The sequence below is a fragment of the Hordeum vulgare genome, chromosome 3H (genome assembly GCF_904849725.1).
Source record: "Hordeum vulgare subsp. vulgare chromosome 3H, MorexV3_pseudomolecules_assembly, whole genome shotgun sequence".
Taxonomy (NCBI): Eukaryota; Viridiplantae; Streptophyta; class Magnoliopsida; order Poales; family Poaceae; genus Hordeum; species Hordeum vulgare.
Window position 1 is genome coordinate 156958581 of NC_058520.1, and position 23755 is coordinate 156982335.

The 23755-nt window shown below is 46.6% G+C and overlaps 1 protein-coding gene across 1 annotated transcript; it reads left to right on the plus strand.

Moving 5' to 3' along the window:
• Positions 1–17776: 17776 nt before the first annotated feature.
• Positions 17777–20095, plus strand: LOC123443350 (transcription termination factor MTEF18, mitochondrial-like). The gene has a single exon (XM_045119689.1). It carries the CDS (start codon positions 18098–18100, stop codon positions 19934–19936), a length of 1839 nt encoding a protein of 612 aa, XP_044975624.1. The 5' UTR covers positions 17777–18097; the 3' UTR covers positions 19937–20095.
• The last annotated feature ends 3660 nt before the right edge of the window (positions 20096–23755 follow it).

Genomic DNA, 23755 nt, shown 5'->3' on the forward strand with positions numbered 1-23755 from the left:
TCACGTCACCGAGGGGCGCGGAACTGACCACGGTGATCGGGTGCTCCTGGAAATAATGTTTAAGCTTTCGACTCGCCATGAACACCCCATAGACCAGTTTCTGCCAATGTGGGTATCGCTGCTTGGAAAGAGTTAACACCTCACTGATAAAGTACACCGGGCGTTGCACCGGGTATTCCTTTCCTTCCTCCTTTCTTTCGACGACCACAGCTACGCTGACCGCTTTAGAATTCGCGGCGATATACACGAGCATGGGCTCCTTTTCAGTCGGGGCCGCCAGGACCGGCGGGTTAACCAATTGATGTTTCAAGGCCTGAGATGCCTCATCAGCCTCCTCTGTCCACGTGAATCGGTCGGACTTTCTCAACAATTGATAAAGAGGAATCGCCTTTTCTCCGAGGCGGCTCACGAAACGACTGAGAGCCGCAATACGACCCGCCAATCGCTGAACTTGATTAACATTCGTCGGCTTGCCGAGGGAAGTAATCGCTTCAATTTTGTCCGGGTTAGCCTCGATGCCGCGCTCCGATACCAAGAAACCCAGTAGTTTTCCCGCAGGTACGCCGAAAACGCACTTGGTAGGATTTAGCTTCATCTGATATACCCGTAAATTATCAAAGGTTTCCTTAAGGTCTTCCAGAAGTGTCTCCTCCCGGCGGGTCTTGATCACAATGTCGTCAACATAGGCATGGACGTTGCGGCCAATTTGGCTATGAAGACAATTTCTGGATGCAGCGTTGGTAAGTCGCCCCTACGCTCTTGAGCCCGAACGGCATGGACACATAGCAAAAGGCCCCGAAGGGGGTTATGAAGGCGGTCTTCTCCTGATCTTCCACAGCCATTTTGATCTGATGATAACCTGAATAGGCGTCCAAAAAGCACAATCGTTCGCATCCCGCCACCGAGTCAATGATTTGGTCGATGCGGGGAAGAGCGACAGGATCCTTGGGACAAGCTCTGTTGAGGTCCGTATAGTCAATACACATACGAAACGTGCCATTCTTCTTGAGTACTAACACCGGGTTAGCTAGCCATTTGGGGTGAAAGACTTCCACGATGAACCCGGCGGCTAAAAGACGGGCGACTTCCTCTCCAATCGCCTTCCGTCGCTCCTCGTTAAACCTGCGAAGGTATTGTTGGACAGGTTTGCATTTTGGGTCAATATTAAGATGGTGCTCAGCGAATTCTCTCGGTACACCCGGCATGTCAGAGGGCTTCCATGCGAAGATGTCCCGATTCTCACGGATGAATTCGATGAGCGCGCTTTCCTATTTGGGGTCCAGACCCGTTCCAATGGTAAACTGCTTGGATGGATCGCCAGGGACGAAGTCGACTGTCTTTGTGTCATCCGTTGGTTTGAACTTGAGGGGCGACTCAGAATCTGTAGTCGGCTTCTTGAGCGGTGACATGTCTGCCGGGTCAACATTGGCCCGATGGTTTTTGAGCTCTTTCGCCGCGCAGGCGACTTCCGCATAGGCCGCGTCTCCTTCCTCACACTCCTTTGCAATTCTTCTATCCCCGTCAATCGTGATGGGTCCTTTAGGACCAGGCATTTTGAGCTTGAGGTAGACGTAGCACGGGCGGGCCATGAAGCGAGCGTAAGCCGGTCGCCCGAACAGCGCATGGTAAGGGCTTTTTAATTTGACCACCTCGAAGACCAGAGACTCCGACCTGTAATTCTGCGCAGTTCCAAACGCTACTGAGAGCCTGACCCGGCCTACGGGATAAGACGATTTGCCCGGGACGATGCCGTGGAAGACCGTGGTTGAAGGCATCAAGTCTTTCTCTAATAGATTCATCCTCCGGAAGGTGTGGAAGTATAGGATATTAATGCTGCTGCCGCCATCCATTAGTACTTTCGATAGAGTGTAGCCCCCCACTTGGGGAGCCACGACCAATGCCAGGTCGCCCGGGTTATCTATTCTCGGCGGGTGATCCTCTCTGCTCCATGTTATGGTCTGTTCGGACCAGTGGAGATATCTGGGGACTGCCGGCTCGATTACGCTGTACGCCCGGTGATGTACCTTTTTATCACGCCTGCAAGCATTAGTGGTGAAAACATGATACTGCCCATTACTTAGCTGTTTAGGATTGTTGTGGAAGCCCCCATGGTCATCCTGGTCCTGCGGAGCCCCCTGTGGGGGCGGCTGCTGGAAAACTCCCGGCGGGTTATACCGCCGTTGGTGGTGCACCGGGTACTGGCCGCCACCTGGCTGCGGGCCCCCCTGTGCCTCTTGTTCGGGAAAACCGCCGAAGGGGTTGTGCCTTTGGTTGGGCGCGGCGAGTTGGTCCTCGCGACGGTTCGGATCTTCGCTTTGGCTCTTCTTGATTGCCTCGGCCCGAAACTCTCGCATCACAAAGCAGTTCTCCCAAGAGTGGCCCGCCGGGCCGTCGGCCGTGGCGTGGTGCGGGCAAGGGCCTTTGAGTAGCTCTTCGTAGTTACGCGGTCTTTTCCCACTGAAGCCTCGATTCTTCTTTTTGCCGTCATTGGCGTTGCTGTTGGCAACCAGATCCGAGGGCTCCTCATGTGGCCTACGCTTGCCGTTGATCCCCTGGTTGTGACGGTTGCGGCCTTGGAGGCGGGTGTGGTTTTTGGTTGAATCTCCCTTCTTGGGCGAGTTACCCTTACCATCCTCGCCGGGATCCTTGGTATCATCGGCCTCGGCGTACCTAGTGAGGGTATCCATCAGCTCGCCCATATCCTGAACTTTCCGTTTGAGTCGCCCCAGTTTCTGGACCAGCGGCTCATAGTGGCAGTTATGCTCGAGGATAAGCATAGCCTGCGCTGCCGTGATGCCATCCGACGAATGGATAATTTCCGCGACTTGCCGCGACCAATGGTGCGCCGACTCATCCGGGCGTTGCACGCAGTGTTGCAAGTCGACGATTGTCATCGGCCGTTTACAGGTTCCTCGGAAGTTTTTGATGAAACGCTCCTTCAACTCGGCCCAGGACTGGATAGAATTGGGGGGTAAGTTTTTCAACCAAGTGCGCGCCGATCCCTCGAGCATCATGGTGAAATATCTGGCGCAAACCGCCTCGTTTACGTCGAGCATGTCCATGGCGATCTCATAGCCCTCGATCCAAGATGTTGGTTCGAGATCTGGTGTGTAATTAGGCACCTTTCTTGGCCCTTTGAAATCCTTGGGCATTCTTTCGTTTCGAAGGGCCAGGGACAAGCAGGGCACCCCAACTCGTCCTCCGGTCCCCGCGGGAGGAGTCTGAGCCTCTTGAATGTTGGGTGGACCACTGCCCGGCGGGTTCCGCTCGGGCGGGTTGCCCTGCGGGAAGTGTCGCGGGGCACTGTTTACGGCTGGCTGATCCTCCGGCCAACCCCTGGTGTAGCTCGCCTGGGGGGTGGAGTATAGTCGCTCGGGGCTGTGTGAGAACTGCGCGTTTTGGACCACCGCTGTTTTCAACATCTCGATGGCGTTCCTTGCTTCGATCTCAGCTGGGGTGTTGCCGTGGATCGGAAGAGACTCCAGATGGCGAGTTGCGGCAAGCACGTTATCCACCGGGTTAGAGAAGTGGCCTCGAGGGGTACGGAAACGAGGAATTTGACCCTCATTCGGCTGAATCGGCGGGTTAGGAGGGCGGCCCAGCCCTCCTGCTGGGGCGGCTCCCATCCCGGATGTTTGGGGAGTGTCGAACAGGCGAGTCGGATTGAGATCATGGGGCAGGCGTCCCTGGTGTCTCCGCTGATGGACGGCGTCGGACGCGCGCTGCTGTCTTTCGAGCCGCCAGTTGTCGGTGTTCAATCGCGTCCTTTCAGCCGTAATCTGGGCTTGTCGAGTTTCCATCCTGGCGGACTCCGTCTCGGCATCCTGATGGGCCTTTGCCACCGCCTCCCTCAGCTTTGCTAACTCTGCGTTTATCTTTGCTTGGTTCTCTGGCGTGAGGGGGGTTGACATTAGTCTTGTGATTTCCGCCGCTAAATTCACCAGGACTGCTGACGCACTTCTGGATGTCCCGCCGGTCCCATCGCCTCCAGCGGGGTTCTGTGCGGGTTGAGTCGCCCCGGCCATGTAGATGGCGATCTGGCGGCGGGTTCGATCGAGGATTTCCAGATCCATGGCCAATGACAAGCCACCGAGACCGTCTCCGTGGAGGGACTGGATGGAATCTGAATCGCCCATGGATGATTCGTCGTCAGAGTTGATGGGGGTAACCTCCTGAGCCGCCGCGTGCTCTGGCTCCTCCGACCCCTGCGTGAACCCCACAAAGACCGGGTGGGTCAGATTCCGTGTTATGACTGGATGAACGTACCTGGCCGGCTCGACGATGTCGGAGGAGATGTCCGGCTCAGGAACAGATGACCCGATCATGCCGATGAAGACGTTGATCTTGCCGAAGGGGACCCTGTAGCCTGATTCGAGAGAATTTGCTTCAGGTCCCCATCGCTGATTGTCGATGTAGGCTATGCCGCGTCGGCTCCAAGTCATGAGCGCTGCCGCATAACTCCCAAACCCTGGTAGGGCTCCCTTTGAGAACTCAACTCCACCGTGCGTAGGCCCCACGGTGGGCGCCAACTGTCGTGGTTTTGTCACGGCAGATGTCCTTGTGAAAGGACTTGATACTGGAGCCATCGCACCTTGGTGGCGACTCAAAGGGGTTAAGCGGGAGAGACACGGCGATTTATCCAGGTTCGGCCCCTCGAGAGGAGGTAATAGCCTACGTCCTGCTTTTGTGTGTATTGATATGGATTCGATTACAAGGAAGGCGTAACTCGCCTAAACCTAGCACTCGATGATTTCTAACCTGCCTCTCCCCCTCCAGACTCGCCTTTATATATAGGTCGAAGCCTTAGGGTTTACAAGAGTCCCTTCCCCTTTACAAATCGTGACCACCACGGTCTCTAAGTCACCAACCTGCAAAGCCCAGAGACCTTCCATAAATCATAACCATCCTGCGACTTTGAACCGCCCAGGCTGAGGCCCAACTAGCCTTAAAGGATGAATCGCCTTACAAGTAACCCGGCCCATATTCGGCGGGTCACTTAATAGGCAATATCCCCAACATGATTCATCACCATATTTTTCCCATAACCACCTCCAGCTGTTCCCGGGGGAGCCGAAGACTCCCCCATATTAGATGAGGATGCAATATTCCTTTCAACACGAGTATCCGTATTAAACCTAGCTTTTTTAGCAGCATTACCTTCCTCAGTTTCTTGCTGCACTCCAATTCTCTCTCTCGGAGGATTTTTAATCAGGATTTATCAAAGAGAAGAAGAAATCATAAAAGTGTCCTCCCAACACCCCTTCTGCTGAAGCAGGGATGTCCTCAGCATCCCTACAACCTAGCTTAATTCTAATAGGTTCAGGCCTATTTATAGTAGCTTTATAAATTTCCAAGGTTACCCCCACCAGAGATCCCACATAAGCAATATTCTTCTCATGTCTCTTATCTAGAGGAATGTTACTCACATTGACCCAAGCAACATTCAACACCCCTTTAGGCCCCACAGATTCAGACCATTTTCTAAGGTTAATCACATCACCACAGCTCTTCACGTTCATACTCTCAGCAAATCAAGCTTTATCCACATCTCTAGGAGATGGAAATCTCATCACAAAGGTATTAGAGCCAATAGATCTGGCCGAGCACCTCCAGTTAGTATTGATGTAAGCGTTAAAAAATTCCTCCAGCTGTCTCCCAGATGCATTACCCTCAACCACAAAAATCACAATAAATCTATTCCTATCAGTAGTCTTGTTGGGCGTACTATGATCATGGATATAGAAAAAGCCCTTCCCCTCTGCCTGGAACCCACACATGGGTGCTACGCACTCCCATGGAAGAACAATATTGCATATAGGGGCCAGATGTCCATGAATCCCACATCTACCACAAACAGCACGAGGACAACAAATTGGCAAGTGCCCAGGATCCTTGCAAGTGACGCAAACCTCAACGCCTCCCACTAGTGGAGAGGCGTTCCTCTTGCCGGGGGTAGGATGTCGACGATCAGGAGGTTGATGAAAATGTTGCGGACGCGTCTCCTGAAGTCGTCCCCCCGCAGATCCACCCGCAGCGACCTGGGTGCTGTTGTCGCCCCACTTCTCCCCGCGGGCTCCTCCTTGCACTTCCATGGCCGCCGCCTCCCATCTGGCCTTGTCAGATCCACCATGTCGTGGATCTACGTTAGAGGAGTTTTTCCCGCCGTCTTCGGCTTCGCGCGTCCACACCATGTTGCGTCCGCCTTCGCCTCCGCCACGGCCGCGACCTCCTCAGGTCCGATCCGACCACCACCTCCACCGCGCCCGAATCGACCTCCGCCACCTCCATCTCCGCGGAACCCACGCCCCCTCCCCCATCTCTCGCCCTGCCATGGGTGGATTCCGCGGCGGCGACGCTGTCACCTCGGCGAATGATCTACTATCCCCTCCTATCTTCCCCTCCCACCAGCCAAAGGAAGGCGAAACCCTAGGTGGCGAAACCCTAGCTTTTCCCAGAAGTGGCCGAAGAGGGAGGCGAGATCTGGAATGGGCGACGCTGCGGGAGTGGGTGGGGATATCACCGAAACCCTATCGCCGCTTCCTGTAGCATGCGGACCTTCCCTTAACGGGCCGGGGCCTCTCCCTGCCCGACGCTTGACTCGGGCCTAGGCCCGAGAATGCCCAACTCGGGCGTGGCTTGCGGCACACGGTTGCGCAGGGATACGTGGATGCTCCCCACGGTCACCTTCTCCTGCGCGTCGGCCCGAGCCGCCGGCGATGAGGAGCGCCGCCATGGGCGCGCCTGCGGCGAGGGAGACGAGATGGACGTGAGGAATGCCATCCCTTTCGGAAAGTCTAAACATGAGAGCTCCGCTTCCCAACAAAACAACCGATATGTAAGGCGGACGCATCCGTCAAGTTGTGTAAGATGGCTCTCCACTAGAGATGCAGGCGGACGCACACGAGGATTGTTGAAACATCACGGTTATTGGAGTAACAGCGAACGAACTAATTTCCGGCGCTGTGGACAACCTGCACGCCTATGTTGCATTCCCTTCCTGGGGTAATAAAGCTCGACGCTGAGCAACAAATTCTCCCTGTTGTCCTCTGATACCAGATAAAATCAAGAGAAACAAGTAGCATCCGGCTGGGGCTCAACCCAAGGATCAAACTACAATGTACGGGAAATGAGGAGCAATAATTCACTTGAAGAGATTCGTATCATTCCAGCACATTCAAGTGATCACTTTAAAGTCCTGAAGCATCACCATTAAACTAAGCGACCACGCCCGTTTCGAATCAAAAAATAAGCGATCACACTACTCTGAGTATAAGCCTTCCATGCGAGGAGGAATAGAAACTAAGCGACGACGATACCGTTTCTGTTGGGTTTTCATCCTCAGGATCGATCACATCAAATCACACAAACACACGCGTAAAAAAACTTATAGCCAAGGGCACATGTCGCGCCCCTCTTTTCTCTTTATATTCCTCAATATATTTCACGGTACAAAACTCACGTAGACCTGCTGCATATATACTAGCAAAAGGACCCGTGCGTTGCAACGGGAGAAAAAAATACCACACATTTTTAATTTTTTATAATCATTTTGATTTATTAAAATAATAAGCTAACTAACTAATGTAGTCAGTCCTATCCTATTTTGTTGAAAAATCAACCCGTCCATTGTTAATTCCACCATGATGAGAAATTGAGCGGGACAAGGAAAGCAAAACAAAGAGGCTACGTGAATTGATCAATGGACTGTTATCTTATTTCACTCATGGGATAGAGAATGTGGGATCAGATGACAAACTGAAGGTGGTGTTTCATTCTCTGTCTCTATAACAATACAATCTTACATTCAATACATTCATTCATCAGCAAACAAATCCCCACAAAACAAAATTTCTTGTCGGTGCTTGGCACACGGTTGGAGGCATGGGGAGGGGATCTCACCAGATGATGAGTTCCTGCCGGAGCAGGGGATACCATGAGGGGAGCAAGGGTTAGGCGCCTCTATCTGGCCATAAGGAGTCGTGATTTGATCCAGAAGCTGTGCTCGAGCGCTGAAACGGGGGCAGCAAGTGGGCAGAGGTACGGCCGCGGAGGCCGGTGGGTTGAGATCGACAACAGTGGTGGTTGAGGTCGGCCGCGGCGGCGAGTGGTGTGGTAGTTGCCTGGGCACAGGCCAGGGTGGACCAGGGTCGACGCGATGCGCTCGAGCGCCGCAACAGGGACAGTGAGCGGGGAGAGGTACGGCCGCGGAGGCGGGTGGGTTGAGATCGGCAACGGTGGCGGTTGAGGTCGGCCGCGGCGGCGAGTGGTGTGGCGGCGACCTGGGCACAGGCCAGGGTGGCCCAAGGTCGACGGGAGGAGACGATGCGTACGGGTATAATATTTGTAGCGAATCGTTTTTCTTTTGCGTTGCAGATAAATGATGGAGCGCGGGTTGAATAACAAAAATTAAAAGAGTTTTTTCATAAAAATATCGCGGTGGGTTTTCCGACGGAAGCAATAGCCTCTTTATTATTAGGTATAGATAATGCAGAAGCCGACATCGACCAACACAAACCCAATCTATAGGTGCTAGGACTTTAGCACAAACCAGACTCGGCCTCTAACCAAGACCAATTATACTATTCCGAACCGGACTCAACATGGACACAGCCAAGACTTCCTAACGTAATACACCTAGCCTAATCACCGGCCACCCTGATCACGATTAGCCTAAACTGACTAAGGACAAACTAGTACAGCATATCCACCACGTGAACATGTACTCCTAGTACATGGAAACTAACTTAATCATAAAGAATGTTTGGATTATTTCAACAGTTCCAACATGCTATCACTGTATGACAGGACAAAAAACGACATGTTAAGCTACTTTGCGTTTGAGAGCGGAACTCCGCGATTGCCAGAACACCATTCATATCACCGGAACAGACGATATCATCCCATTAGACCACTCCACAGCAGGAATTCAGTACTAAATCCACCTGGAGCAAAGGAAATTTGGGCATAAGAAAAAATAAGTATATACTAAGTTGCATGAGGTTGGAAGCTGGAACAGCAAATCATAACAGATCAATATGAGAAATCGGTATCACCTAGGACTAGGAGACAGTTAGCCATAACACTTGCTGCTTCATGTTCCTTCAGTTCATCCTACGAATGTCTGCCTGGTAAGTTCCTCCAATGGGTAACCCCCAGGTGGTGCTTTGTCTTTTGCTCTCCGCGTTGGACCATTAGACAGATTAACTATCCCTTGATAAGTTGAAAACAAGAATATTAGTCAAAACAAACAAGCCATCGAGAAATCTAGATATTGTAGATCAATCAAGTGAGAAAATTATGATGGTACTAACTAACTGAGATATATGTTGTAGATCAACCATGCCTTGCTTTGCTAGCAACAGGAAGTAGTAAATGCAAACAGAAGAGAGTTATACGTGGGAAGAAGTAATTGACCGTGTCTAGTACTCTAATTCCGACGCTACTTGGTACTAAAACTAAGATCTTACATACATGTAACAATTAAGCACCTCCCTGCAAAATAAAAAGACAATTAAGCGTGCATTTTAGACTTTTAGTACTAGCTATCAGTCCTATCCTATCCTTTGTTAAGCATCAACATCACACTATATATGCACATGCTAGTTATTATCATCAAGGCATACAATATCGTACAAAACATACAACCAACCGACGTAATATTTCAAACATGTGCATCACTTTGTGATCTCGAGCCAAGATAAACGCAGACTCTAAGGCCTTGCTGAAGCATAACAAGATAGAGATTTCAGATCTATATAATCATTAACATCATTAACCACAACTAGATTATTGATGGCGCGCGTTGCTGCGCTCGTCTATTTTGACTTATATTTGCTATAGTACAAAGTAATTGGTATCCATTTGTTTGATGTATTGTGCTTTCTTGTGGTTTGTGGTTATTTCCTTGTTTCTCCAAACCATGACCATGATGGCACACCCATCTATTTTGGCTTATAGTTGTTAGGAATACAATGTAATTGGTATCCATTTGTTTGATGTATTGTGCTTTCTTGTGGTTTGTGGTTATTTCCTTGTTTCTCCAAACCATGACCATGATGGCACACCCATCTATTTTGGCTTATAGTTGTTAGGAATACAATGTAATTCCGATACATTTGTTTGAGGTATTGTTTTTTGTAACTTCTTTCATTCATTTTTTAAATAACGATGACCATGATGTCTTGCCACTCCCATCCATTTGTCCAACAAAATTATAACACTTACTGTAATATATGGCAGCATGAAGCATCAAAGTAAATTTTGCATGAACAAATCTATGGTCACCGGCTGCACATGATTTCGTTTAATCAATATGCAGAGAAGTAATGCAGCATTAGTGAAGAACCAGATTACTTCTTGAATCTTATATTGTCTTAAAGTTGCTTCAAACTTCCTCCGTTGTATATGTTTTTAATGATGACGGTTCATGGTAAATACAAGATTTGTCACACCCATCCATATTTACAGAAAATTGAAGATGAAGAATTTAGAACATCAATGAACTGAACGTGAAATGTGTAAACTCGCTGCTCAATTTGCTAGCAAAGTAAGATGGCCATCCAGCAGGCGGCTTTAGACATCAGATCGAAGAGTGACATGGAATCTAGAACTCATGGCTACATACTACACTTGTCTGCAAGAAGATGATACCTTTGACCACATCTTGCTGCAAGGCATCTCAGTGTGGCAAACATTGACTGGATGTTTTAGGAGACTGCAATTAACATTGTTGTGCCATCTCAAACTGACGAGCTTGAGGCTTGGTAGATCAATGCTAGGACTGCATTTATAGGGAGAGCTAAAGAGGGCTTCGATTGCCTCATCGTCCTGGTAAAAAAGCCGGGGTCTTTGAAAGCCTTGATCAACAAATCTGGAAATACTCTGTTGGACTTAATTCCAGGTAAGTTCATGCTATGAAAATGCACAGAAATGGTGAAGACGAGTAATTTATAGGGGTGAATAGTTTGTATATAGGATGAGTAGGGCTGGGTGCGTTACCTCATATGTTGTTTAGCAATTTTTGAGCTTCTTGTAATTTTTTGATGCTACCTTCTATAAAACTATTGTACGACTTGGCATACTCTCAAAACAAAATGACCTTCCTCACCTGCCATCAACAAAGAACAAAGGAGAATATCTGAATGATAACTTGATACATATTTGGTTTTCAGAAATAATGCATGAGTAATTCTCATTTATCACCAAAGGTGCCATATCGTAATTATTTTTGAAATTTTGCTAAAAATGTCTACCAGTATTTCAAATCATCTCCTCGGCAAGTTCATATATGTTCTCTAGTGATAATCTAACTCACTTGAAATTAGAAAAGGTTACAAAATAATGACACCTATGGGCTCACCATTTATCACTGTTTTTTGTGTGGCCATGATGCTCATCTTGCCTTAAGCGTACTACAAGGATAGATATGAGCTAGGCCATCAAAAAGATATGAACCAAACTCAATGAAATTGCCGTGATGAAGAAATAGAAAATTCAAGAAATTCAGTGGAAGAAAATGAAAAGGTTGTACATGAGTAGGCATCTTACCTGAATGAAAAAAAAATGATTTCAAGCGAGGGGAGTGGACGGAGCTGCCGAGGAACACTTCCACACCTTTCCGGAAGAGAAACACACATCTCTGAAAGCGTCATATAAAGGAGACAAAAGTTTGTGGTAAAAAACTTACTTTTTATTAAGATCAAATCAAATGAATACTGCATGTTTGACATAGCAAGGAGGTCCAATCATAGAATTTTGAAACAAAAGCTTAGACAGAGTGGTGGAACGCCGGAAACATTTAGATTTTCGTTTCACCGCGCATCGTGCGAGGCGGTCTTTTCCGGGTTGCTGCTCTGGAAACTGACTTGGGCTACCTCTCATTAATCGGGCCTCGTTCAGAGGCGATCTGGTTTCACTTGTTGCAACCCAGCTGCGACACATTATTCAGCTGCTGCTCGGGATTTCAAGCCCTCCAGTCCGTTGTGCCTTGGTATGTGTGTTTATTTGGGCGGACTTTGTGGTTACACTGAGGCTACATTCTAAATCAGTCACCGATTCGTCCATGTGGTGCTGAAAGTGTGGCCTGACATAGCATGCATATGGATCACTGTGTGTTGTATTTTTTTAGCTGGTGTGTTGTGTTTGCCTCAAACAGTTATAGTTTACAGAGCAAATATCAGAAGCAGCAATCTCTCAGTTGTGTTGCTTTCTCCATGAATTGAGACTTCCAGTTAATAGACAGCCTCGCTTTTGGTCTTATGAATGATAATAGTTATTTTTCAAAAAGAAAATGACAACAATTGGTACAACTTAATAACTCTGGCCTACTTCGTCTAAACAAAAGTTACTATTTTAGATTCCTCGGGAAATCAGGCGTTCTAAAAAATGCCATGAAAATTTACAAGGCTTTGTAAATTTAACGTTTAGTTTATTTTCCTGAATAACTTTAACCTTTAGTTGAATGAATTTCCAATATTAATACACGTACACAATCAACACTTATATAGAATGGCTCGAGTATTTCCATCAATAATGCCATTTGTCATTTTGTTATATTCCTATACCTTGGTTTTCTTCATGGTATGATCATTAGAATCTGGATGTTGATTTCCAACATTTTCATAAACTAATATCTTCTATGCGCACACGTCTAGAGCTCATTTGATATTAGAGAGGATATCTTTTTATTTATTTTTTGGCATTGGAGAGCAAATCTGAACTAAGGGTCTTTACTGTGTTGTTGTTCACATATTGTACGTATAGTGCTGAGAGGCATCAGGAAATACATACAAGTTATGCTACACTACACCATCTAGTGCCAACATGGTCCAGATATGGTTATCCTTTACCTAGGCGGTTGTCATGAGAGAGACATGAACCAAGAATCATTGTGAAGCAGAGCACGCAAACACCGCTTATGCCTCAGGCTGGAACCGATGGAGGCCGACTGATTGGTCAATATCGAACGGGAGTTGCTAGCACAAAGTGCGACTGTATCAGCAGTTGTGTTATGGGAACAAAATTTAGGACATTAAATTGGCTATCATTGCAAATTATAGTTTAGCAAGAAAGATGTTTGGACTTTGGAGTATCAATTGGATATTATCTATGAGCATGAATAAGGATTGGCAACCATTTGGAGTAAAAGGGTGGGAATAAGACTTACGTCAAAGAAACCCTACAAATTGATACAAAGCAAGTGAATCCATTGCCCATAATCAGAAACAAAAATGATGTAGGTTCTGCAAAAGTTTCACCTCCAATGTGGCCACGCAGTGGACATCCTCATCCAAACTCAAGCCGCAGAATCTGCCAAAATGAACCTTCCACACGCAGCTACTACAGCATCACCTGCACATATTTTGTTGGGAGGGGGTATTAGTTTCTTTCTTGTTGGATGATATGAGGACATTGCAATTTGCAGGTAGCATACCTGGACAGAGGATGTTGCTGCTGCAGTAGGGTGGGCATACATACGGAGGGAGGATTATATAGTACCAGCACAGCAACTTTAGAAGCCATGCTTATGAGTTTGAAGGAGGACAGAGCAGTTTCTAGTGGGAAAAAATGTCATCATTGTGAGCTTGAAGGAGGAAGAAGCAGTTTCAATTTAGGACAGTAAAATGCCATTACCTCGGCCTGCATGTTGTCTCGGCGGAATCCATGTCCAGGGCCAGCGCCGTTTCCTCCTCTGGACTGGAACCCAGCGAACGCCCGCCCCATTGCCTCAATCGAGCGCTGCGTACCGACCGCGCCGCCACCGACCGCTCTGGACTGGATCCCATCGAACGCCCGCGCCATTGCCTCAATCGAGCGCTGCGTACCGCCCGCGCCGCCACCGACCGCTCCTTGGATCAGATCGACCGCGAGCGCTGCCTACCGCCCACGCCGTGCCGCCAACGACCGCTCCTTGGATCAGATCGACCGCGAGCGCTGCCTACCTCCCGCGCCGCCACCGACCGCTCTTTGCCTCCTCTGGATGAGATCGAACGCGAGCGATGCGTACCGCACGCGCCGCCACCGACCGCGCCTCCAATCGACTGCCTACCGGCCGCGCCGCGAACGAGACCGAGATGTTGACTACCGCGCCGTTGCCTCGTTGGATCAATCCAGCCCGCTGCATAACAGCCCATCCAAAGCCCAAACAACCACAGGCCTTCAAAAAAATCGCCAGAGCAGCAGGCCCTTAGGACATGCGGCCCTAGGCCAGACGTCGTCGGAGTCGGTCGCGGCGCGGAAGGCCGGGGAGACGACGGCTTCGCGGTAGGCGTCGCGCGGGGACGTGCGGGCCAGCGCCGCCGAGACGAGCTCCTCTGGTAGGCGCACGATCTCACAGGCTACCCCCATCGGTTCCTCCGCCCCGAACCCTGCACCTCAGCGGTCGCCTCCATCGACAACATCATGGGCCGGCAGAGAGGCGAAGGAAGAGCTCCTTCTTGGACGAGGGCGGGGCGAGGCCCGGCGGCTCACCGACGGCGAGCGGCGGGAGGTCGTCGAGGGGCAGGAAGCCCGACCAGACATCGTCGGAGTTGGCCCCGATGCGGAAGGCCGGGGAGACGACGGGCTTCTGCCTGTTTATTTTTCATTCTTTTCCTTTCTTGCCATTTTTGTTTACGTGGGGAGGAGGAGATCGAATGAAAACCGGTTTATGGAGGGTTGAAAAAAAATCAGTGGAAGGGCCGCCTGGTTTATGAAGGGATGAAAAAAATCGGTGGAAGGGCCAGCGTTAGGAGGGGGATCGAGTGTGGTTGAACCATCACGACGACCGTAGATCCCCCTTTAATAGTAGAGATCTTTCAAATTTATTATATAATATAAACAATCATTTTAATCCATTTCTTGCCATTCTATTACTAACTTTATTGTTTGAGTAATATGTCATCACAACGCGCAAAGTTGAAATGCATAATTTTGCTCCGAAGTCGCTATTTTCTTTATTATAGGTAACATAGGTATATCTTCCAACTCTATGTGTTGTGCAAATGAATTATTTGACTTTCATTTTAGTCGCCTTTGTAAGATATTTGGAATGTCAAGGAGATAACCATGTATGCATGGTTTGGTTTTACATGTCAAAGCCTCAAGCGTACTAATTATTACATGTGTTTTTGATGAAAGAATCCCAACTTATGCTGATTCGAGTCGTAAAATAATCGATGATGGGATCCATGCAGTAGAGTAAGCCACTAGGAGATTCTACGAGTCGGACCGTGGGAGACCGCCATCGTGGCTGCTCCTGCTCGCACAGCTTGCTGCCACGCCCACTCGGTACATCCTTTACATTACCTAATCATAGTAATAGTGTACTAAGTTCATGAAATATATTGCATTGATATGTTTGTTGCCGTGTCAACATTCAGATATTATTCATGTTCTGCAATCATAAATTGACCTATCTTCATATTAGTTGATGTATGATTTGCTTTTAGTGAGATGTTATGTTTATGTTAGATGTACAAATGCTGACACTATACTTGCCTATGTCATATGACCAAGGAATGTGCTTAAGAAGGTTATTATCCTGCCATATAGTTCCTATTAGGGGATCATTAATTAGTATGGCAATAAAAATGCTCATAATTGTTTTATCATATTGCATCTTAAATGGTCAAATAGACGCACACTCAAAACACTAATTGCATTATTGAGTTCCGAGTCTTGCTTCGGTTGTCGGATGATCCTTGGACATGAGAAATTTTCAACGTAATTTTTGTTCACTTGCAAGATGAATGAGAGATAAGAAAAATAAACAACTTAGATTCTTTTGTCTGAACCTGCTTTACAATTGTATGACTATTTGATAATGTTGTTTAGCATTGTGTATGCTTTCTTGAAGTGAGATATACCCACTTTAAATTTGAATGATTATTTACACATTCTCTAATTAAAATATGGCAACTTAATTGATCCATGTTATCTAACTATATATTTATCTATAGGAAATTGAATAATTTGTGTCGTGCAAATCAACAAACTGTAGGAGTTAGCTACGAAAAAATGCATCTATTCTTTGCCATGGCGCACCACACTAGCTTATCCAAGTGCTCTAAGATATCAGTGTATGCTTGAGCTTTGCCTCACATGAAGTTGATGACAACTAAACACAATTCATATTCTTTTTGAAACTTACAACTACTAGAACTTTATCTTGTGCGCTCCATTTTATGGCAAACTAGGTTGAGAAAGGCATGATGTTGCCCGTTGTGTATACTAAAAGGGTTACTGTGGTGGATGGAGTAACGCAAGCTTCAATTTCTTTGCGTGCCAAAGGAACAAAAGGATTACACATTTTCAAACTTGAGACACGAAGCTTGCAGAAGACTTTTTTATTTGTATTCAACAGAGGACACAAGATGAGTATGCCCATTTTAGCAATAAGTATTTCTCTTAAATATACTCCTTTGTTAGTTTGTAGTTATAATGTGGAGGGTATTTTCTTATAATGTAACCATACGTTGTTAACACATGTATAACTTGTGCCAATTGTGATTGTTTATCCAGTTATTTATTTATCGGCTGCGTCCATGTTTTTCACATCTTTTATTAACATAGTCTACTATTCCCTCTGTTTCATATTAAGTGTAGTTGTGTTTCATATTAAGTGTAGTTGATTTATACAACTTTGTATTAAATCAACAACACTTAATATGGAACTGATGGAATACTTTGCAAGAATAAAAGTATATAATTCTACAGAAGTTTGGCATAAAGTTCTACGGTGTACATTAGTTTTGCGGTCAATCTATTGTGGTTCTGGTACCATTATGTATCATGACAACCTTACACAATTTCCAATACAATTTCCTAATACACTGGCATAAAAATTACCCTTGTTAATTATTGAATGGTAAACCATATATTTATGCCATTGAATTTCTAGGTTTCTTTTCTCTTCTATCTTTGAGAAATGCCTACAAGCTGTCACAATTGCCTAATGCATTAGCATAACTATACCCCTCTCTGATTATTGAATGATATATCTTTATGTAATTGAATTTCTATGTTTCATTTATCTTATGTTTACTATGATCCTTATCACTCCAATGAAAAAATAGATGGACGCAGCAACGCGCGCCATCAATGATCTAGTATATATATAATATAGGGGGGGGGGAAGAGAAGAGAGAGAGAGAGAAAAGTAATCAAACTTGTTCTTGGCAAGGATAGTAGGTTCTTTTTAAGAACGTCCAAGGGACCTACTCCCTCCTTTCCGATTTATAAGGCTCATCTCAAAATTTTCAGATTTCCATTATACTAGGCTCATTTTGAGTCTAATTGAGTTAAAGTGCTTTGAGTCCCACACCATATTTAATTCATAGAGTTTAAAGAAAGGAGATGAGTGACTATGCATGCATCGTTTTTTACATTCATCATGCAAGTCCAATGAAAAGGAGGATGCTACATTTATTGCCTTGGAAATTGAATATGTGAGAAATATTTCATTGGTAGTTAAAACTAATGTCATCCACTCACAATTCATCTTGGTTGATGAGATTTTAGATTTGAGCCCTATAAACCAGAAAGGAGGGAGTAGTTCTTTTTCTCTCGAGAATCCCAAGGAACCATAGCTCTGACCTCTGAGTCCAGGGTTGGCGCACAACACTCGTCGCGGAAATTGGAAGTACCGAAGTGCGTTTTTTTGCTTTCTCTTTTTCCAGAAAAAAAGAGAGGAGAAGTGTACTTTCTGGGCCTTTCCATTTGGTATCGGTCCAGCCCAACAAAACGGATCGCTTGGATCTTCGCACATCTCCTCTCCAGCCTTTTCTCAAAAACGAAAAAAACAAAACCAATCTCCTCTCCAGCCACCATCGCCGTCGTGCCGGCCTCTGCCTCTCCTCCCGTCGCGCACCCGCGTGCGGGCATCCCTGTTTACGCCTGGACCTCGCTCCGTAGCCTATCCGCCGCCTTCGACCACCGCACGACCCTCGATCCGCCGCCCGCCGCCTGGGTTCAGCTCCATCTGCCGCCACCGGTTGCCGCCGCCGTCCCCAGTTGGTCCAAAAGCGGCTTCTTCCATCTCTTGTCTGACCCCTCCCGAACGCAGCATAGAGGGAAGCTCGCTTCAGGCGTGCTCCTCCAATCGCGGTTGTTGCGGACGATGGGATGGGCATGGGCAGCCCTCCGGTCCGGAGTTCCAAGATGGCGCGCCCAAAATTCATCGTCCTCGTCCGGCTGGGTCGGCTCGATCGGCCTCACCATTGGACCGCGGCCTTATTCCGCCGCCGCTCCCAGCCCCGGCCACGGCGGTGAGGAGGAGGAGGATGGGGACGAGGCCAGGCAAGAGATGCTGAACAGATGGGTACACCGCGCCGCACAGACAACTTTCAGGGACTACCTCCATGTCAAGCGCGGCCTGTGCCTCACCGACGCCAATCATATCAGCGAGCGCTCTCCCGTCTTCCTCAGCGAGCTGCTGGAGAAGGTGAACAAGACGGTGACGAAGGCCGCTGATCAGGATGGAGAGGGGCCGAGGTTCAGGTCGAAAGTGAAGAAGAAGGTCAGCAAGGCGCTGGTGCGATTGTTCCACCGCCGCCCTGTCAACGAGTTCAGGCCCTTCTTTGAGAGCATCGGCATCAGGCCGGGCGAGTGCGATCCCCTCTTACCGCAGGATCTCACATTCCTCGCCGATGCCGGGATGCTGCTCGAGAGCTACCGTGCACTATACAGCTATGGCGTTGCGCATGACAAGATTGGAAAGATATACCTGAAGGCTGCTGAGGTGTTTAGTCTTGGCCAGGGCGTTCTTGAATCTAAGCTCGAGGCCCTTGAGGGTCTAGGCTTCGGTAAGGCCACTGTGATCAAACTAGTGATCTCTACTCCTACCGTATTGGTTCATGACCCAGCTGTGGAACTGAAGACGTTCTTGCAGTGGCTGGACGACATTGGGGTTCAGCCAGACTGGATCGGCCAGTTCCTCGCTGAATATCAGTCCTATAATTGGCAAAAGATAGTCGAAGCTCTTCAGTTCTGGAGTGATTTTGGGTTCACCAAGGATGAGATTGGTAAAGCGGTGAGGAAACATCCAGATTTGTTGTTGGAATGGTCTGGTGGGAGGCTACGTGAAGTGGTTTCCAACATGCAAAACATGGGATCTGGAAAAAGGGAGTTACTTGATCTTCTTCTGAACCACCCCAATCTTAAATGTGAGGATGTCGGTTGGAACATATCGATGGGATCAGTTCTTTTACATGACATCGGTATGAGCCATGATGATGTGAAGAAGTTTCTGGGTTCTCATGGATGGATATTCGCTGCTGCCCCCATTAAGGCCGCGAGCACCATTCTTGGGCAACTCAATGTGGGGAAGGCACGGCTGCGGAGGATCATAATGAAGGAACCACGTCAGTTGATGAATTATAAGATTGGCTCAAAGGTCAGCAGATTACCAAGATGTAAACCTGAACCCTGTGTCAAGGAGAAGAGGGAATTCTTAAGACGCATAGGATTTGTTGAAGGCTCGGAAGATATGGAGAAGGCAATCAAAGCTATCCGTGGAAAAGGTGCCAACCTGCAAGATCGGTACAACAAACTAGTGGAGAAAGGGTTGGACCCAGAAGATGTAGCTCACATGGTGAAGATGGCTCCTCGGATTCTGAATCAGAAGACGGACGCCATTGCTTATAAGATATCCTTCCTTGTACATGTGGTGGGTTATCCCCCGAGTGCTCTACCCGCTTTCCCACGGTACCTAGAGTTCACTGTGGACAAAAGCAAACTTAAGATGTTGATGTACAGTTGGCTGCTACAAAGGGGGCTGGCTGCACCCCAACTTACTCTAAGCACAGTTCTATCTTCCTCAGAAACAGAATTCATCAAGGCTCATGTATACAAGGTTCCCATGGGTCGTGAAGTTTGGTGGAAGTTAAAGCAGGAGGGGGGTAGCTTCGGCCAAGAGGAGATCAGATGGCTGCGACGCAGGGTGCACTGTGGACGATAGTCTTACTGAATGCATGAGTTTGCTGCTTTTTCCCTTTCTTCCTACATTTCCGACTCAATACAATATTCAGGTGCAGGCCTTCCATAATCCATGACTCCTCATACATGACAGTTCTCTTTTGGAAGAAACATGTGATAATCCAGTGGGTGATGTTTGCAATTTGGGCGTCTTGGGTTATGGTACTAGCATTTGTCATCACATTGTGCTTTTGACGTCATGGTGGTACTATTTTCAAACACCATGAAAAAGTTTGAACTGGCGTTTGGGCCACACTAGCCAAACAAAATGTGCACAACAGGAGTATCTGGAAGTTTTGCAATGCCACTTGGTTAACCATACCTACCTTAGGTTTTGTAACTTCGCAAACTGCCAGTTAAACTGTCAGTTCTTGCAGAGATAAAGAAACAGAGCAAAGTATATAGCATAGCACCGCACTACACAAATTCCACGCACTGACTACACAGCTTCAGATTTCCCCCATCTTGGCTGATGTGTTGACCTTGAGTGTATACGGGGCTTTCCTCGCTCCAAAAGTAGGATGCAGTCTTCTTGACAGGCAACTGAACTAAATTCTTTATTGAGGATATGATCTGAAACAACAATGGCGGCTCCGTTTGAAATACTGCATTAAACTAAGGGAAAAGATTATGTTCCACCGGCCGATCGCACGCGGCCGTCCGTCAGCTCCACGGTCGTTCGATTTGATCATACAGTCGCACCACGTCCTGCGTGTGCCCAAGCCGCTTTCGCTTCATGCAACTGACCTATTGTTTCAGGACAAGTATTCTTCATACTGGATACAAGTAGGGATGTTCCGGGGGCTCATTTAACTGGAAGGACGAGTAGCTGGATTTGGGTTTTTCTTGCAACATCCTCCTTGTTGCAAAAAACAAATATGCAACATTAACTTTGTTGAAAAAAAAATATTATGTTGCAAAAGTTCCGCAACACGGCCTGTGTCGCAAACACCTGAACTCAACATTATGCTTGTTGCAAAAGTTGTCAGCTCAATTTTGTCGGTCATCCCGTATTAAATCTTTGTGGCAGAAAAAATTGCATAGCCATTTACAGCTTTGTCAGGACCGAAACAAAGAGGTTGCAGGGTTAAATCTGTAAAAATCTAGAAAGGTAAAAGCAAGATGACGCTGGTCATCCCGTATTAAATCTTTGTGGCAGAAAAATTGCATAGCCATTTACAGCTTTGTCAGGACCGAAACAAAGAGGTTGCAGGGTTAAATCTGTAAAAATCTAGAAAGGTAAAAGCAAGATGACGCTGGACATTAATTTATGATTACTTTCTATTATCCTTGATTTGGTTGTCCAGAATCATCAAAAAAATTGGTATAACGGCAGCAGGTTTGCGAGCACTATTATTGGCCTCTTTGTGTGTTCGCCATGGGGGATTTCAGCCTAGTGGGTGCTCCCTTACTTGAAAAATTGATGCGGTCGTCTCTCTTCCTCCTTGTTGCCAACATTGTACCACCCCACTCTGTCGCTACACTTCCTGCGAGAGGGGAGAGAGAGGGGAATGTAGTCCTAGAGAGCATATATAATGTTACGGAACCGTCATTTCATGAGTACAAGTGGAAAAGTAGTGACGTCCAATGTCATTGACACCATAAACCAACATAATTTCAGTTGAAGACTATAGCAGAATTATGATCATCAATTCATCAGCGATGTTACAGTTAAAATTAGGTAACCAAATGAAACGCGGAAGATTTAGAGTACATAAACAGGAATTGCTACATATGTTCTATTACTTGTAAACCATATCATATATAAGGAGTAAAAGGGTGGGGAGAACATGGAGTTGGTCTCATTCACTGGAATATACTATTCCTATTAAAGGGACTAACATTTGGAAACAGAAGGGGTGCGGGATCACTGGAGGTGCACAAGGAAGCATAAATTTGACCTTGCGAGCAAGCAAGCAAACCAATTTACTTGTGAATAGTAATACTTGTCAGACCAACAATGGTTGCTAAGTTGCACTAACCGTCTACCACTGCAAGTCAAAATTCATTTTCACGCAGCATGCAACAAACATGTAGTGTATTGTTTGATCGGTGTCAGCATGCAAGTTCAACTCCCAGTCATCGTGGAATCATATCATCATAGCCACAAGAAAGTGACAAACCAAAGTGTAAGCGCTAAAACTAAAGATAAAGCGAGAAAACTCACAATATAACTGCTATCATTTTTGCAGCAGAACAACGCCTCAGTGGATCATGGGGAAGAAGCACACCTAGATCAGTAAGGGTATGGAAATAAATTGGGTATCCATCTCAGGAATTCACAAAAAAAGGCATGGCAACAAATCAACCATAGCATACAAGAGTATACAGATCTTCATAATCAAGGCACCGCTAGCTAGCACAAACCTGTAAAGAAATGAATTAGTAGACTAATTCACACACTGTTTTTCTCAGCTCTTTCCCGTCACCCCTCGGCCCCCATCACATCCAGATCCAACGAAAGAGGTAACTGTCAGCGTACAACATCGGACTGAAGCACAGTTTAAAACCTGGACAAATCCATGTGTACAGGAAGCCTTGCATCCTTAGGCTACGTAATTTTATAGGTGAGTGCGTAGTTTTGCCATCTAGGAACTGGCAAGGACAAAGTCGGAGAGGTAGAGCCTATGGGCGGAGGAGTGGACGTCCATGATGAGGTTGAAACCGGCAGCCACAGATACATCTGGAACACAACGGCGGCGGTGTCGGCGGCGGCGGATATGACTCGAGCTCGCTGGCGGCGCCGGCGACTCGAGTAGTCGAGACTCAGGGTATTGGAGTTCTGAAGGAGTTCACATGTCGTTCGTGTCTGTAAAGTTGAGTGATTTTTGGTTGATGCCGCTTCACCCTGAGTTTGAAGTTTGGATGGTGCATTTTGTTAGAATAAATGTCGTTTTATTTTAGGTGAGTTTGTTTGAGTCTTCATGTCATTTAGTTTATTTTGTTGTCTAGTCTATGTAAGGAATATTATTTTCATATGAAATAAAGCTGATGGCCGTGTTGTTTATATATATATATATATGCTCACTCAATGGAGTTGTGAAATATTTGTACATTGTAATTTTTGATTCAATGTATATGAAGATTCTTGAATTTTTATTTCTGAGTAGACCATGAAATGATTTAGTAAAATGCAGTAGGTCGTTTGTAAATGTATTTAGTTACAAAAACTTTAAAGTACGTTAATAATATTATGGCTGTCAGTTTTATCCATTTAAGTGCTTGTTAATTGCAGCATTTTAACATAGCCGTAAACCATCTATTGAGTAACAGATTGTTTAATTTCCTAAAGATGGGGCAGCATTCCAAATCCCATCTGTATAGAAACTGAACAAATTGGAAAGAATAACAAATAACTTCAGTCTCAAAAAGATGAAATAATTTATGTCATAAGAACCTGAAATATCTTTTTTTATGCAATCAATACATTATGTTATTAGCCATGGGTTTGAGAAGCATTACATGAAGATAAAGTACGAAAATGCGACAAAGAAAGTAAACAACTTGTTTATGTGCAGTTCTAAGAATGGAAAGATATACGATGAGAGAAATTTTGGATGACAAATAACAAGAGTAGAAACGGCAGTAAGGGCGAGCGTACCATTTTAGGTAAAGCTATCTAGTCCAACTTGGCAGCATTGGAGAAACCATTGAGCAGCACCCTCTCCTTGACAGGATAAGCATGAGAACCAGGATAGGCATCCATCTTGCACTTGACGATAGGCGAGTTCCCGCGGAGATGGATGACCAGCTTCACCAATATCCAGCTCTCGAACAAGAAGGCTAAGAAGCATCAGTGTTA